We start from the raw sequence: 19,191 nt of genomic DNA on the forward strand, positions 1-19,191 counted from the left end.
AAAAGTTATATATAACTGAATTGTTCTAATTTAATCCTGAAAGAAGCCACTTCCACACAAGTCAGCCACAACACAATTTCAATGCGCAAACGCATAATTTCGTGTAACTTAAGCTACTAGAAGTGAGTCGGGTTTCATCGAACCGTTCGTCATCAGTGTCCGAGGGCTCGCCGGTTCAATTATATAAATACATCACATTATACATCATTACACACTAAACAGCCTTTTTTTGAGTTTTTTATTTCATTTCTTTTAAATACATTTTTAACAATACACAAGGAATGATTTTCTCACTTGTAATTTTATTAGAAGTAGGAAAATTATTTCTTTTGCCTTTTTTTATTGGGGTCTAGGATGTTAGCAGTTTCAGAAAAGTAAGTACAGAAATTCCTATACTTGATTTGTATTTTAAAATTTTAAAGGTTGGGGAGATCAGATAGGCAGTTGCTCCTTGTAAAACACTGGTACTCAACGGCATCCGGTTAGACTGGAAGCCGACCCCAACATAATTGGAAAAAGGCTAGGCAGATAATTACTGTTTCTTTATTTTATTTTTTTATGTAAATTAATGCAAAACTGCTAATATCCTAGACAATATAACAACATGTATAGAATGTTACTAGTATCGATTCTTGCGAATCAAATCTCGTCCGCTCCGTTTGTGATTTTCGTGAAAATTGTAACAATGTGTAACTAACATTATTTCTACGTCAGACATGCAAGTGAAAAGGTTTCAAAAGTGTATATTTTTAGACAAAAATGTAGACTGTCGACTGGTCTTTGTCTATATAGAAGATAGATAGATTGGAGACTAAAGTGCTATTAAGTTATGCATATAAGCAAAGTCATTGCAAGCCAGTCGACAAAAACCTTGATTTATTTAAGTCTTTATAAAGGTATCAAAACTGTGTGAGAAATTGTCTTTTTTACTTTACAAATCCCCCTTGAAAGCCGACCCCAACATAGTTGGAAAAAGGCTCGGCAGATGATGAAAGCCTCTATATACCTGCCATTACAGTTGGTAATACAACAATTATAAAATTCCTTGAAAACAACATACCAACATCCGAAAACAGAACCTCTTTTTCGAGAAATCGGTTAAAAACCTTTCAAAACTGACCGAACTACCTCTAACCAACTTTCAAATCACCTTAGCATGTCTGACTTCCTTCCACCTCCACCTCTTCACGCCTTCTCCTCATTGAGAGGTTGTTCCTCATGAGGCTTCTCCACGTCAGGGGTGGGTTTTGAGGAGTTCCAGGGCTGTTGCTCCCCGGAGCCGAAGGTCACGAAGCATAGGGCTCCGGTTATGTAGGTGCCCGCTAGGATGTAGAATACTATCTTCCACTGTTCTGGGGTGTTCTGGAATTGGATAGAATTGGGTTGAATTACAAGTTATGATAATAAAGTTTATTTCAAATAAGCTTAGCTGCTACGTAACTGTACCAATGATTGTACGATAGTCAAAATGTTTGAAAGAGACGAGACTATCGTATTCGCAAGGCGTCAAATGGCTACTTCAGAGGGGAAAATTGACTAGTCAACTTATGTGACTGGATCACTGAATAATATTTTAATAGCAACTTTGGAAATTTTAAACCATATTACCTCCGAAAGACTTCAATTATGTTGGTGTAAAAACTACTTATGTGAACTTACATTTTCCTTGGTGAGTTCTCCGACCATGAAGGTAGACAGCCAACCACCGAACGATGAAAGCGTGTTCGCCATGCCGAAGATTGTACCTGAAACATATACAATTTTTACTAAACAAACTTGCTTAGGTAATATGTTTATCAAATCACACTAAGCATGAGTGTGTGTGTATGTAGGTGGGTATATGTTACTTGTTCACCATCAAACGGCAGAAAAGATTTTTGTGGGCAGTAATACATAACATATCTGATACATCAGAAGAACATATTATAGGCTACATTTTACGCGGTTGCGCGAAGTATATAGTTTACTCAAGAAGCGGTTGAAGCTGCAAATGTAAGTACATGGTTTTGTTTGCCTGAATTCGCTAATATCAGGGACTACCGGACCGGTTTGAAAAATATTTCAGTGTTAGATAACCTTTTATCAAGGAAATCTATAAGATTTACTCTTTTGACAAGGTGTCCGAGAAGTACTTCCCTCGCGATGCGATTAAAACCGTGGAGAACAGCTACAATATTTTTGTTGTAACTCACCACTGAAGTTAGGCGCGATATCCAGCCCGTTGCCGAGGTATCCCGCAGTGACAGCGCCGTTGATGGTCAGTGCTGATGTGAAGATAGCTATGGACCACACCCGGTCGCCGCCCAGGTATGCTTGGGCTATCATTAGTAAACCTGTAGGTAAAATTGGTAATTATAATAGAGAAATGATATTTTGGGAAGATAGGGGTGCATTTATGATAGTTTTTCCAAACAAATCAACAGATTATATCGTAATATCTTAAAGAGAGCACTAAGATTCTATATAAATACTTAAAATCACTTCTTTAACTGACAAAATTACTGGTACAGAACTCTTTGAAGTTAAGTAACGTTTCAGACCCAAAAAGAAGTGACCCCACATAAAACTTTCCCGACCTCAAATACAAGACCCCAAGATACTCCTAGAATTTTAACCATCAATAGAATCCTTCATCCGTCATAAGAGTATTCTTATAGAATTACAAATCATTTTAAGGGTATGCTTACCAGGCAGTCCAACAGCGAATCCAGTGAAGAGTTTCCTGGCAGCCGTGGTGGAGAGCTTGCCGCTGCGTCTGAGCCAGTCAGCCAGCACCGACGATGCGAGTGCACACAGGTACTTGCCTAAGTACGGCAGGGATGAGAGGAGGCCGTTCTGTTGACAAAAGAAAAGATATTAATAAACTGTACAAAGCTCGGTAGAATTAGCGAATGTTTCTAACAGCCTGTGTCTAGGAATTTTTCAAAAAAAAAGTTGTGTTCATCCGAAATTACGGTTAGCACTTCAAACGGATTTATAAATATTTTTTTCTCACAATAATTCATTGATATCTATTTAATAGGGTAGGTATGTGACTTTATAAGCTTTAATTAATACAATAATAATACTTAGCGGGTGTTAATAACGTATAACAACATATCATTGTAGCATCATTTAAGTAGCTTTAAGCTCTGCTATTGGACCGAACCTATATATACCGTTATTTTACGAATAGTCCAACTAAGTAAAGAGTATTCAACCAAGTAAAGAGGTCAGTACAATGAGTTCATCTACAAATCAATAGTAGGTAAATAAATTGTCCAATATCGTTGATATTGTTGGGAAGCCTCGTAAAAGTTTGACCGAAAACTACAATAGCGATGTCAAATTACATTGCCAAGGCTAACCAATAAAATTACGTTATTTCACTTCGATACAGTTAGAATACAACAAAAAACAATATAGTTCCGTTCAAGTTAACAAGAAAATTAAATTATTATACTTGCAAAAATAAGGCACTAAAATCACGAATATTATGGAATAAAACAGCACATAAATATTCTTTCAGCTAATCGTCTTTAATACCTACATAAAACCGCATAAGTTCAACAAAATAATGATTAGTTTAAATTTCTTGTAACTAAAAAGGGGTCAGAATTGATTACTTCAACTTAATAGCCTATGGTCTAAGGACTTCTTAGAATGTGCAAGCAAATATATCGATGAGGAAAAGTTTTGAAAAAATATCTCATACAGCCTACTATGTATGTAATAGCACCATTATCATTCTATGTATGTGTAGGCGTATGTAATATCTTTTTAATAGGCTCTCTGTGTAATGTAATGTGAAAATGGCGCACAAAGAAGTAGTAAAGGTAAAGAATTAGAAGTAGTTGAGTACCACAAATAAATAGTCCAGAGTCTAGTAGATAGAATACGAAGGTAGGTATTCAAAACACCCATAAGCTACGAATCGGAGCGAATAAAAACACGATATAAGTATCTGCTTTTTGTATTTCAGATGAACTCCAACATAGTTACATCAAACATTTTTGGATTGCATTTCAGAGGTCTCCTTCAAAAAGTGTCTTTCTCTTAATCCAATCAGGGAAATCTTAAATCATAATGCATACTTGCATAAGATTAGGGTTCCGTAACTCAAACGCTGTAGTAGAAAGTTGGTATTTATTGTTATAGAGCACTATTGTCGAGGGTTTCCCCAGACAAGTGGGCAGAATCGAAATGTACGATAGCGATACAAGACCACAGACGTAGGTAGGCATTAAATCTACTCTGATACTAGGATATTGTGTAGAGATAACATAATTTCTAGCAGTTTAGCAATGCGTAATCCTGTTGTGACGAAAGATACTGGTGTTAGATTGTGACAGGACGACGATTATAATAAAAAAAATTAACTAAAGCATCCTAAAGTTGTGCATGGTAGTCACAGATTACTAAATAATTAGAAATTAATTTTCACATTTTTGGTTAAAGCCTGAATCTAGAGGTATAATTTGACTTTATTTAAATATTCAAAAGATTTATTCTAAGAATTGAAGAGGTTTAATTTTGAATATAATAGACCCTAACCGTCCCTTCAGAAGGCCAGCACGGTGACTGCGAATCACTAAAGAGCTGACTCAACCGGACACCGAACAAGGGAATGTAAGCACACAAGTGCAGAAGTGTAATATTTTCATAACTAAGAAGAAAGATGCATGTTAGAATTCCTAATTATTTTTAAGTCAATGAAAGATAAAGTGGATGGTAACAGCCAAACATGAATAAAACGGAAATTAGTGGTGACTACATCCAAAATAACTTATTCATATAAATGAACAATATACTTCAATAAACATCCCAATATTCACACTAATTAAAACGAATTACTCACACTCAAGACAGAAAAACTCCATACTCATCCACATAACTATTCATCAATTAAACAATTCCATTTGTGACTATAAATCCGTGACACACATTAGATTTTTCCCTTAAGGAAATTTGTTTGAATTAAATTCCTGTAGCGGGTTTATAGTAAATCGGATTGTTGTTATCTACATTAATAGAGGAAACTTTGCCTACAACTAGTTGTTTCAGTTATTTTATAGAGTAGTACATATCATCATAGAACATACCTGTTTATTATTATTAATAGTACCACTCGCCTCAAGCAATTTTATCGAGATCCTCAATTAATTATGAGAGATTCATCGCTCTTATCGTGTCTTCAGTAACTAATTACATATACAAAGAACAAAGGTGGGTCACGCCAGTATAACTTAGACACTCCCTCCCGCTGCACAAGTAATGAGAGGAGTCATCTGAAGATTGAGTAAAATGCAACCGTAGTAAGAGGGGTTATTCGAACAAAAAATAAACTTACGACAAACTTTGTATTTTATCTAGATTTATTAAGAAAAAATATGAAACAGACCCAGCCGAAACCGGGGACAGACAGTTACTTAGTTTAATACTCTTAGTTAAAATGCATATCACTTTTGTTTTCACATAACCTCAGATCTGAGCGTTAACCTTATGAGTCAACCGTCTAGCCATGGAGGATGTTCTCTGAATTTCATTAACTTTATGATCCGTATTTGGTGCGCCCACGCATTGTAATCGACGTTAATTTTAACTGGTAATGGTTGGTATAACTTCTTGGCAGTGACTAATCAGATAATTATTGTGGTGTATGAAGAAAGTCTGATTAGTGTACAAATTAAAATGTCTGAGTAATAAGGATAGATGTAGAGAAGGCCTTTTAGAAGAAAGGTTGTAAAAAAAACATACCGGCCGAATTGAGAACCTCCTCCTTTTTGGGAAGTCGGTTAAAAATAACGTTCAAAATTTTCTAGACAGCCTTTGGTCAATATTTTTCTTACTGTATATCTTCTTCCCTTACATTTACTAAGACTTTCATGTTAAAAAGTGTCTTAAATGTGTCATGTTAAAAAGTGGCTTTTGACAAAGTTGGAATATGCAGTTCAGGCATATTCAAACTTTGTCAAAAGCCTATAACAGTCCATTGCCACAAACAAAACTATTTCCCTACGCTCACTACATAACTAAAATATCTGGTCAATGTGGTTAACCACAAAACAAACATGGTAGGTAACCAACTTGTTACAAAGTGTCTCTTAGTCATCACTTACTTGCATAAAGATACACCTACTGAATATTTATGGTAATTTTACGCACCCGAATAAATCGAGGCATTGATTATCCCGTTAAAGGAAAAAAGGCAAATATTGGCAAAGAATTAAAGAAAAAAGTTCTCGAAAGACGGCGCAAATATTTCGGGATTCAGCCTTTGATGAATTAATTGTCCCGTTACAGGAAAAATATTGGTATGTCTGTTATTTTTGGAGTTATAAAACTGACAGTGATTGGTTGCCGGTATTGCCAGGTTGCTACAAAAGATTGATTGTCCCATAAACTCGCTTTTGCAATATTTCGCGAGGTTTCGCTCTGCAGGTCAACTTCAATGGGATTGCATTTTACTGCTTCGTGTATTGTGTAGATTGTTGCTGTTGCTACATGTTCTAGAATATTTGTAAATTACTATGGGGTTTTGAACCACAATAGGCAGTTTTTTTAAGTCATCTACTGCCTCTAGTCTGTGTTTGAGCAAAACTGATACTAACAGCAAAAACATTATATGAAGAAAAATACTATCACGTAGATATATGTAGACAAAACTATCTACAAAATGTATTTGCTTCTATTATGACTGTTGTGTCTAGAATTTTAGCCGGAAAATGTATACAGCAGTCTAGACTTTCCCGCAGACAAATTGACCTATATTCCTATCTACAATCACTTTATCGTCTTATTTTGCCATTATGTTATCCCCCAATGATACTAAAAGCACACAACTTAGATATCTCTGCAATTTATATCACTATTAATAACCAGAGATAAAGAAAAGCGATAACCACCACTTTCATTAAAATCAAGGTCAAATCTAGACTAGAAAAGACAATAAACACTATAAAACGACCTTGACCTTCATCAGTTATGGGATCGGCAAGGTTATATTTATATGCGTCACTTGTGCTCTTGTGAAATTATGCGAATGATACAAATAAACCTTGGTTAGTAATTAAAACTGATGAAGACGATTAAGGAGGTTTTAAATGTACTCGAGTAGGTAGTAAAATAGAAAAAAAACCTAAGATCAGGGCCAGAATTTTATTGCGGAAATGAAATAATTGTAATCAGTGGAGAAGGACAATCCCTATTAATATTAACGCAAATATACTATAAATAAAAACTAAACAAATTGTCTTATTTTTGCTCGCTCTCTCACGGGTTACGCTTACACAATATCTGTTAATTGTATTTTATTAGTCATTAAACCAATTTTATTATATCTATTGCTTCATTTTATTGCAATAATCTCATATCAAACATTAATGGCCAGCATCTGAACACCTTTCTCGAAGCTTTATCTAATCATTTTCCTTTAACAATACAGCGGCCATAAGGTAATGCTCAAAGATTTCAAACCTACAATCGACAAGAGCAAACTACCCCTCGCATTTCAAAAGTTCAGCCACCCTCGCAATAAGCGCCTAAAGCTATGCCAAGCTGATACCAAGTCTACCCTTCAATGTCCGGGCCCCGGGCCCCTGCTCTCGGCTTCTAAGAATACTATTAAGGACATCGCCATCTGCGTATTTTCCGTCGAAGCGGTAAATCCCATCGGGGACACCTAGGGCAGTTCCTTCACGACCCTTCGATTTGCATTGAACGGTATTTTTGTAGGTACAGCATAGTAAAAAAACTTGTAGTAGGTATACATATATTGACCATGGAGTTTCTTGCCCGTTCTTCTCCATAGGAAGCTACTTTTGGAATGGGCAAATAAAATCAATCTTATTACATTACGTTCAGAGGTGCTTATAAAGGCTTAAATGAAATAAAATGATTTGAATTTGACTATAAAGTTTGAATTTGATATTGAAAGTTCAGGAGTTGATTGACACACTCGATCAGTAAACCAAGTCTTGCAGATCAAGATTATTTATTAATAGGATCTTAAGATATCTCTCTCGAGCGCCTTTAACTAATAGTCAAGCTCTAGCTATTAATAGAGAATCTATTTATAAAAGTATCTCCAGCCATCAGCTGGAACCACGAGTAAATAAGGCAGCCGTAAAGTTAAAATTAGCAAAACAAATGATGCTAGAAACAAGCCTACGTGGTTCACTGCGCTTTGTTCTAGGCGTGTTTTCTATACTAATTTAATAAAGAGGAAACTTTTTTTTAACACCCTAATGGCTCCAAAAGTACTGAAAAAATATTTTACTGTTGGAAAGCTATAATCTTCCCGAGTAACATAGGCTATATTTAATCCCGGAACGAACAGTTCTTTCCACGTGACACGGGTAAAACCGCGGGAAAACGGCTAGTGCAATATAAATTGAGATGCGACACTAAAATCTGCAGCGTCCGCTTCGAAACAGGACACGATGATGTTAATAGCCTCACAAGCAAAAAAGCCTATCGTATCACAATTTTTTTCTCGTCTCATCGTTACTACAAACACGTACGCAACTAAGTAGTAACTGTTCGTCAAGATGCTGGCTCCACACAGCATTCTCAGCCTAAAGATAGACCAAACAACTAGCATTAGCGTTGAGAAAAATTACCGGTTTACGACACGAGAAACACTTACGGAATTTTGAACACGCTGTTAAAGTTTATGGTCTACAGGTAATTGTTAAGGAATTGCTGCGCACGAGTCGTTGTCAAGCATGTCTGAATTAAGACCTGTCAAGGAGACGGTTTTTTATTGGATTTTAATTACAATTGCTCCTTTAAACGGTTCAAAAAACAAAATGCGAAAAGACTGATAAATAGACTTTTGAGGCAGCTGTTTAATTAGCTAATTTATGCAAATGACTGATGAATTGTTGTGAGGTCAATTGAGCATTTGTAAACAAAAGCAATGTATTTGTAAATGATCGTTCAATTCTTCAGTTCCTATCCATATTACTTAAATCAGTTTTACATGTCCGCATGCGAGCGTCTCCTCTCATGGCATCTCAATAGTGTTTCGTCTATCAATCTTCTTCACGTGTACTAATAACTCGATCACCCCCACTCACACAGGTACCTACGTCACTTCAATTTTAAATTGTTGCACACACAACCTTTATATTTTCTATGCCAGCCTCTTTAAATAATTGAAATTGGTGCAGGAGTCATATGAAACGGACATTTACTACAAACGCTTGTAGTCTCAAGTAACAATTGCTTCGCTGTGTGTGGTTTTACTTCATCTTCTTAGAAGTCATTACAGCTGGCTTAGGGCTTTAATCTCCAACACTTACGATGATTGCGCGACGCTAGATCATTAGGATATACTAATTACGCAATCGTGTGAATGATTGTAGTAATATTGAAATATAGACGACAAATTGTGAGGAGAAGATTTTAATGTGGAAATAGATGATATTGAGCCGCTTTTTGTCGATATGGTTCATTTGGGTTTGTTTGAATGAATGAATTATGAAAAGAAAATAAATTGTGTCTCGCCTATATCGGCATATAACGGGTTTAAATTAACCGTATCGTATCGGCGTATAAGCGTTAAGGTCTGTAAGTCATTTTTTTTGGTGAAGCTGACGGATGTAAAATCATTAATTATTGTATGTATTTTCGTTACTTGTCTTGTAATCGACATGCGAACATCAAAGGATGTTTTATGTAATTTATGTATTTTTTTTATGTATATTTGCTTTATAGAACCTATTGTTTTACTTCTAAAAAGTTTTGCTGCCTACACTTAAGATCAAGTTTTTTTATACTCTTGGTCAACGTAGTTGGACTTGAAGACTTTAAAGACGTTTTCCATGTAAATCACGGACTATTTACCCATCTCAAGGAAAGTAGGAAGATGACGTAACTATTAGGATTGTTGCTAGTAGAAGACCTTGTGATGACAAGTGGATCTATTAATTGTGCCTTTATAGTGCCGGAACCGTTTAGCGTAACTTAGGAAATGTTATTAAACGGAGCAAGGTGGTTAAATTAATAATTATTGTTATATTAATTTACATAATTATGATTATCTGATAAACGATCAGTTTCTGGATTTATCGAACCAATTTTGGTAATACTTTTACCAATAAGTAGAAAACTACTTTTTGGACTGTAAAGCTATATTCTATCTTGATGCTGGAAGAAACTACCTAGAAACGCGGGCCAAACAGGGCCGTTTTCTCGTAAGACTTACACGCTTCCGTGTAAGTTCACATTGAAGTAGATATCTGCCATTTAACTGATAGTGTATTCTAAAACGCGACAATCAAACCTTCCTGTTAGTACCATTCCACTATCAGTGCTAACATTATCTCTTGCATCATAATACAATTTCTCCATAACCACCGGTTGACAATGGCCGTCCAAATTGCCTATTACCAGTCTCCCAATCATTTGATATGCATCCTGCGTTTAGAAATCCCTTCCTATGGTAAAGAGGTCACCTTGTGTTACAAAGGAAGGTAGATAAAAACACGATATGGTTTGCTCGCCAAAGGGTCAAGTAACAATACATACTACGGATTAAAAATTGGGCATGGTATAGTCTGAAATCACCAACCCGCATTGAGCAAGCGTGGTGATTAATGCTCAATCCTTCTCCACGTGAGAGGAGGCTTGTGCCCAGCAATGGGACGATATAAAGGCTGTAACAGACAGACATGGCATGGGCATGTAATGAGAAGGTGTGACACGCAAGCTACAAAAAGTATGTGTGTGGATAGAGAGGCAAAGGTATACTAAGAAAAAGATGGATGGATTGTTTGAAATATGACATAAATAAGAAAGGAGTAGTTTTTAGCATTACGGTTGACTGACAAGTACACATATCGAGCCGACCAAATAACTTAGAAACAGGGTAAGAAGAAGAAGTAACAAAATAAACATGAACAAACCGAGACATAAGAAGAAAATCATTAGGCCTACATGTGACAAATGAAGGGAAGACTGATAATTTTATTGAAAGTTTCAATCACATTTTATTGCTTCCTTAAGATTATGTCAAAAGAGATTATGAGAAAATATGAGTAGAAATATCAATTTATACGGCGATAATAGGTACTTAAACTATGTCTACGTCCGTATATTATATAAAGTGATACCAATAAAGGGCCGGTGTGTGATATTTATAACAGAAACAGAAGAGATAGGTTACTTACGAATATTAAAAAAAAAAGTAATTTTTCGCCTTCAATTTACTTCACAATATATTTTAATTCAATCCTCATCAAATGTCATTCTCATCCTTGCAAATTAATTAAAGTTTGCAAGCAAAAAATGCTTGAGGTAGGTAGGCAAGATTACATCCGACACATTTTAGGTCAAGCAACTTCTGTGCTGTGTCCATGCTTCAGTGATTACCGGGATAAACCCTTTTTTATTCTTTAACTTAAAATATGATACAATGCAAAAATACATTGTTTACTTAGTCCAAGCATTGTTTTTGTTTATCTTAGAAATAATTTTAATCAATGGGCCTTGTGAAAAACCTCTTGTTTTTATGTCAGCACTCATACTAATTTGTTTAATAATTGCAGTTTCTGCTAAACAAGGCCTTGTGAAAAACCTCTTGTTTTTATGTCAGCACTCATACTAATTTGTTTAATAATTGCAGTTACTGCTGTAACACCTGAACAATTAAGGTGGACGCAGATTTATTTTTGTACCTAACGCGCCGAAGTAAAGGAATTTTAGAAATATTTACGTTAAATCTCATGAAACTTGGCACATTTGCCCGCGTCAAATTGCTCCATTCGGCTGCCAGTTGCGTATGACAGGTGTAAAGGAAATATTTTTTGTCGGCGCTTCCGGCTTCGATAAGAGTGCTAAAAATACCCAAAATGTAAGATAAGCTTTTATCTACAAAATTCACATTTTTCACGCAGACCACTAAAAATATATCTATTTGAAAAGATAAAAAGCTGTTCCAATAGAGATAAAATTTGCACTATTAATGGCAATACCATGGAATTGCGTCAGTACTCTTATCTTTGCTATGGAAGTTTCGAGGGTTTACGGTTATCTGATAACGAATTAATTTGCTGTTTTGCTAACTGTGCCAATCTAGTGGCTTTTTGTGCTAAAATTGTTGATATCTAACATTCAAATCTCTTTGTTAGAGTGTACGTAAATGGACGGTCCATATAGAGCTTAAGGCACATGGTGGGTTTTAATCTGTGGTAAGAGTCTGACACTCTCACGCTGCACCCACAGCAGAAGGGGTCATTTGATAAGATTCCAAAAAAAGTGTACGTATAAATTCAATATTATTTAAAAAGAGATGACATGACTTTAACCTACTTTTAAATTCTCGTAAAACTATGTATAAAGAGTAAGTACGACATTTGAATGTAACGCAAACTTGAAAGCAAATTCCAGTGAGATCGTGTCTAGAACGAAATTATACCTACGTACATTTTTTTACTTCTTTTAGTCCAAACTGGTAGCTGCATGCGGTTAGACTGGATCGACCCCAACATAGTTGGGCAAAGGTTAGGCAGAAGAGTCTAAAATTCTAAATTTAGCTAAAAAATCCTTTAAGAGGTCATACAAGACATTTCAACTGGATTGACAACTTTTCGTTTATTTTTATCTAGTATATCTGCATACCGATCTAAAAACATTAAGAAAAAATGTGATGCTAGGCAAAAACTGGACTAAGTATGCAATTTATTTTCGGAATTCACTCGAAATAAGTAGGCAGATTAATAATACGGCCTAGTTTTTAATAGGTATTATTAGTTTTTACCTCTCGCTACTCCGGAAGTCCAATATAAAAAAAGATAAAACACGCATTGACATTTTTAATTCGCAAAATGAAACTCAAAAATGTTAAATATATAACTTAACTCTCTTTAATAGCAACAATTAATTACTTTAGTTTTCAATACTTTTTAATATCTATCCTAGTACTGAAACTTGTGGTAAAGTGCATATAAAACGGATATCAAAAGCGAATAAACTTTATTCGTGTTAAAGAAAAAATAACAAAAATGTTCGCGTTAATATGGTATCACCGACACATTCGTAGAAAAAAATAATCGCAAGCCTTTTACTAAGGTAACCATGCTTTTGGTCGTTTGTCGGACAGTCCCAATTCTGCTATGACTCATAACGCCACGACGCCGACGCGACGCACGCCACCGAGAATTGCAATGACTTAAATTACCGTAAATGTGAATGCAAATAAAGTTTTTTAAAAGTACGGATGGTTTTCATTATTTTTAAACAGACGTTTTGTGCCTGCAATCACATTTTTCATATTGTTTTTTTTAATTTGTGAATGCGAAGGTTCTGAGACTTTTTTCTCATCAATTTTGAAAATGAAAAAGTAACTATTTTTATATGGATTGCCATATTAAATAGTTATTTACTTTGAATGTGTCAACAGTTGGTAAACGAAAAACGACGTATTGGTCGAATTTTCAATATATTTAGGTCAAAAAAACCAGAAACATTATTTTTAAACCTGCCGCGTTCTTATTTTTGGCCTATCAAACATTGCTAAATGTTCCGACAACCGGTTACCATTGCAATGCAACTTAATCACGCGACCTGCAAGCGCAGGAAAAAGCAAATTGCTAAATGGTGAACGATTAATTCTTTATAGGCGCCTACATAGTTTTATCTGTATTCAAAATGCAGTAAGTATTATTAGAAAAAATCTATAAAATTACAAATATGCGTTAATTAGATAGAGGTAAGGCCAAAAATTGGCACATTTTGGCTACAATTAAGAGCAGCGTTTTACTTTGAAGTCCCTCTACCAACTCATTTATGTTGTTTCTTACAAAAAATGCTTCCAGTGGTGAAAAGTTCATGTCATTTAAGAGATAAAGTGAAACTGACGGCGTTAAAGCGGACATACCTTGCCCTGGTAACTTTCTTAATTCGATTTCTAACCAATAAATATCCTGTTACTTTTATCACTTTTACCTGGATATTATATATTTTTTAAAACACGTTTTACAAAGAGAAAATAAAAAAACAAATAATATTTATATGATATTAAATCAGTCATTTTCTTAGTATAAAAAGAATGCTAGAAGCGCAGTAACAATATGTTTCTTATTAAAAATTATGAAGTATAAATAATTTTAATGAATATGAAATATCGAACCCCTTGACATCATTTCATATTAGCGTCACATATCAACTTTTAGCAAGGCAAAATTAACAACAAATATACGTTCACAATGAGATAATAGGTACATAATTCTATCAACTTTACGATTTTATTGGCAATGACATTTCAATAGTTTTGCCTCTAAAACTAGCGGAATTCAGTGTTTGTGATTAAGATATGTATGAGGAGCCAAAGGCGATGGTTTTCAAACGTTTGCCTCATCGGTGGAAGTGAGGCAACCTGCTTTTGCCGCTATAAAAGCCACTTGAGGTGGACAACTTTTTGGCTGATGCAATAGGGTGGCAGGCTTGCATGATGCTTGTTTATCCTTTGCAAGCTCACACTGATCAAGCGAGATGAAATCAACAGCGCTTTGATAAAAAGGTGAAAATTGAATATCAGAGTTTGCTTTAGGTAACACTGTTGGACTACCAGTTTGTGTTATTTGAGCACACACACACATACACACATATACAGTAAGTAACTGATCGCAATCTTACACAGGTTTGTGATATAACTGGGTTTTTAATTTAATGTATCTACCTATAAGTACCTTGTGCAACCTCGCCCTGCACTAAATAAGTTCTAATAAGCTTCAACAAGTTGTCATTTGCTAAAGACTTGAACTAAATTTCAATATTAATTGTCGCTTACTTGATGGTAATTGTTGGTAGACCATCCGTACTTTGTCTAAGAAAAAAACTTAGCAAAATACTATAATTCATGATATTAAGACTGCAGGCCAAATTTTTCAGACTTCTAAAAACTACATTTTGCAGCTACAAAGTTAAAATATTTGTTTACAGGAAAAAAAATACGTAAAAAATGTGTCATATAAAAAATATACCATTGTTGGGATACGAAGATGCTATTAATATCATATTTACTTATTTTAAACTTTAATCATGTTAAAAAAACTAGAATATTAGTATCAGTTATTTTGGTCACTCTATTAATATTCTAATATATCTTTAATATATTCACAAGGATGCCGTAAAATCCGGATAGAACTAGTTAATCCTTTGGCAAAACCGATTCCAACTTAATTAATGTCTCACGTTTGGTCCGCGTGGTCACTAGTCACAAAATAATTTGCATTTAATACTTAACTATGTTTTTCTATGAGTTATGATAATAAATTAAACTATTGGTGCTAACGCGTGCTTGGACAGTACTTCCCCTACACAATATTGTCAATTTTCTAAACAATGAGAAGTAAAAGCATGGCCATTATGTCTAAACATCCGAGTGCATATTATCATAGTAACACCAACAATAGTTACAATTATAACTTAAATATGAGTTTTCCTGACGGTACAATGAGAAGTAACTGCAGTATTAATGTAAGTATACATATTGGTGATATGTATATCAACAATAGTTACGATTGTCATTTTAATATATGAGTTAATATTTCTGAAGGTACAAAGGGAAGTAAATCACAAGTTCATTCTCATCCACCAATTAGGAACACTTAACAAAATTATATAAATTATATATTATATCATAATTATTCAAGTCCTAATGAAGTTAAAGTGATGATTAATAAAGTAAACAAAGCCGCATTGTATTAGCACGTGCGCTAGACACATACAATGAAATCTCTAGCAACAAACGACTATAATAGCAGGAAGTATGAGCCACGTGTGGTAATAAACACTAATAATCAAGAAGACTTAGTTGATTTATAATGCATGTGCAACCTTGTACTGTTAGTATGACGAGCGACGGAGATGAGCGGAACAAGACAGGGAGAAGAAAGAGTATCTACTGTATTGATCAGTGTTAAAAGGGAAAGACTTGAGTTTTAATTATGTGTAGTGTGCCCTTTTTATTCAGATAAACAGCGACCCATAGTAAAAAAAAGAAATAAGAAAGCTAATAAAAAAAGAGAGATTCAAACACCTTTTTACTTCATGTTAGAAGAGAACTTATAAAAAAGCAGAACACCAGCCAATGCGCTAGCGACGACAAGATTTAAGATGAATCACTGTTCTCTAGAACTGTTTACATCCAAGTGCAGTACAGTCAGTTACAAGCGCACAGACGCATAAAAACAACATTATTTCAAGTTAAGAAATCAGAGGCGCAACAATCGCACAAAGCTAATAACATCCATTTAAATGCAAAACTGCTCTATATAAAAACACCTTTCATTTCAAAAAAACAACAATAAAAACAGTTTTTAAAAACAATTCCAAATTCCCAAAAAGGGGATTTTAAAATTTAAATGTTACACAATTATGCAATCGTATGCAAAACAAATAAATATTATTTAGCAAGAACTGTCCGCTCGATTCGCTTAGTGTGGTCACCGTATGAAATCGTAAGTGCGCGGCAGTCACCGAGGTGGGGTGACTTGTATCACATTTATTATGAACCTTACTACTTTGATATAAAGTTGAATATCAAAGGTTTCGTTAATCCGAATGCCTGTGGGTTTTATAACACGACGTAACACGAAGGTCTGAAGTAATTATGGACGTTGAACTCTATATTTTTTCTACTTTTGCTAATATTTCCCGGATTATTGCTGTTTTAATTAATTAATTGGCTTTTAATTACCTGTTTTTAACAGCGATAGGTGTTAAATGCAATAGCTAGTTTTTTACGCTGTTTGACAGTAAGACGCAAAAGCAAGTCATCAGTGTAATTATGATAATTTTTCGAAAATGTACGTCGTTTGCAAAATGACAAGCTTTACTTTGAGCGATGGACATCGTCAATATTGATTAGCATATGACATTGAGTTGCTCGCACACAATAGACATTGATGTAACCATTTTCCTAATAATTGGACAGTGTATGACGCTGGTCCTTTTTTAAATACACAAAGAGTTAACAGGTTCTCTAGAGTTGAGAACAACAACTTAACAATGTGTAACTTTAACAAATATTTTTTCAGAGTCAGTTCATGATGAGATCTGAGGTTAGCCATAATTTTGTCAGTAATTTTTCTGTTTTGTTATATAAAGTATTGCCCTATTGTTTTGTGGACTTGAATATCATCTGTATTCAGCTACCAGAATTATTTCAAAAATACAATTCTACTTCTTCTTCCAAAGATTTTCATGCGTTTTCTTAATAGATGGAGTGATTAAAGAGGGAGGTTTAAATCTATAATAACATACACTAAATAGGAGGGAAATACTGTTATCATTATTTCCTATAATTTAGTTGAAATCGTCATAAAAACTCACATGTTTAATATTGAAGTGCAGGATGCTCTCGATGTAGCTCGGCAGCTGGTTGACGACCGTGAAGTAGCCGAACACGGAGGCTCCGTGGGTGATGATGATGGCCCAGACCGGAGGAGACAGCAGCATCCTCTTCCAGGGTACTGGCATGTGCTGGAGGTGGAAATGTGTTGTTAGTAATATTTGTAGCGTTTGTAAGTCTGTTACATGACTTTAGTATTTTATATGTTGATGGGCCTTGATGCCTGAAATAAATAAGATAGATACGCTTTAGGATATGGCCTAGAAGTTTCTGGAATTCCTGTATGATCATAAGATCTTGTTACTTGCAATGTTTTGCTTTATCTTTGGTTGGAGAAAGACCCCGTTTGGCAATTATATGGTGGGTGGGTGGGTGGTTACTAGGATGAAATTAACACAATTGTTTGGTACTTTGAAAATTGAATGTGAAAATTCTTTGTTAACAGTTTTAAGAAATTGGCATTTATGTTGTAAGTTAACTTAAGCCAGAGGGCAGGTAAGTCATTTATTAGACTGGCTATATGCTACTGATGAAAGTTTAGTTTCTAATATCGAGAACAAAAGAAGACATTACATGAAAGGCATAACATTAGCTGAAATTATTACACAAGCCTTGTTTTATAATAACATTACATCGATATGTAAAATTATACATTTTTCCATGAACAATCAATTTTCCATGTTTGTAATTGCTACAAATGAATCAGATATGCATGTATGTAGGCACCTACTTATCATTGATTGAGTCAGCTGACTGATGTCATAAGGTATTATACCTTTTTCTCTGATAAAATATAAATTAAATTATGTCACAATAGAAAAGTGTGATTAAATAGATAACACAAGACGTTTTTTTTTTTTAAACAAACATCATTTGCTGCGTACACCTTCATTTCCTGCGGTTTCACCTATGTTGGTTAGGAAGAATGTAGCTTTCCAACAATGAAAGAATTTTTCTAATCGGTTCATTAGTTTCGGAGCCTTTCAGATGCAACAAACAAAAAAAACTTTTTTATATTAATATATGTAGATAAGTCTTATGTTAAAACAGATAAACCATGAGTGGAGGCATCAATAAGCATGGAAATTGGCAATGTACCTAACTACTGGCAAAATGCCATAGATACTTGTTGCTGTACTAGTAAGTACTTACATAGCATGGCCTTGAAAATACTTGCACTAAGAGTTTGAAAAGCAACGATTTACCATTTTATCAAAATGTTACTACTTTTTACAAACTTTACGAATGTCTATACGAGCTATCAACATATACATAGGTAGTCGATACAATTATGCAGTTCTTAGAAAAGCATGGAATTTACCTGGTAAGGAAAAAAGCGTTTACAACGCAGCAAAGTCCAATGGAATTTTAAACGGGGAAAAAATAATATAAATCACAGCTAAACGTATAAACAATTAAAAAGATTGAGTACTACTATTATAGTAGCTTCACTTAATATAAAGTCCGATATTTTAACATTAAATTCATACGTACAAGATAAAAAAAAAATATTTCGTGTGTCGTATGTTAATTATTTTTAATTGCTCATCTGTTCACAAAAAAACATACCTAGTAACAAAAACCGGCAAAAAAAAACAATGCGGAAGAATAATAAATAAGGACTTGTCTCAATTTTATTAAGACACTTGGTCGACCTATTTTGCTTGTCAGTTATATTTAACGCGTATTTAATCATTATTATTTTTTTGCTTCGAACATGACGAGAAGTCTACATTATTATTGTTATGTGGTTTGTGACGTTTTAAAAGCAATTAATATTGTAAGTTTAAGTAAATAATGATTAACCTTTTAAAAGTTGTATACTCTTGTTTACAGACAGACAGTTTTTCAAA

General features: G+C 34.4%; 1 protein-coding gene across 1 annotated transcript in view; it reads right to left on the minus strand.

Annotated features, from left to right (window-relative positions):
• Positions 1-1,074: 1,074 nt before the first annotated feature.
• The window catches only part of LOC110381430 (sialin), a 52,698-nt gene continuing 34,581 nt past the window's right edge, over positions 1,075-19,191 (minus strand). The window contains exons 8-12 of the mRNA XM_021341770.3: positions 17,320-17,469; positions 2,688-2,835; positions 2,193-2,333; positions 1,660-1,745; positions 1,075-1,362 (exon numbers count right to left, since the gene is read on the minus strand). Coding sequence (XP_021197445.2) covers positions 1,186-1,362; positions 1,660-1,745; positions 2,193-2,333; positions 2,688-2,835; positions 17,320-17,469 — 702 coding nt within the window. The 3' untranslated portion in view covers positions 1,075-1,185. The remainder of the gene's footprint in view (positions 1,363-1,659; positions 1,746-2,192; positions 2,334-2,687; positions 2,836-17,319; positions 17,470-19,191) is intronic.

This window comes from Helicoverpa armigera, chromosome 18, assembly GCF_030705265.1.
Source record: "Helicoverpa armigera isolate CAAS_96S chromosome 18, ASM3070526v1, whole genome shotgun sequence".
Lineage (NCBI taxonomy): Eukaryota > Metazoa > Arthropoda > Insecta > Lepidoptera > Noctuidae > Helicoverpa > Helicoverpa armigera.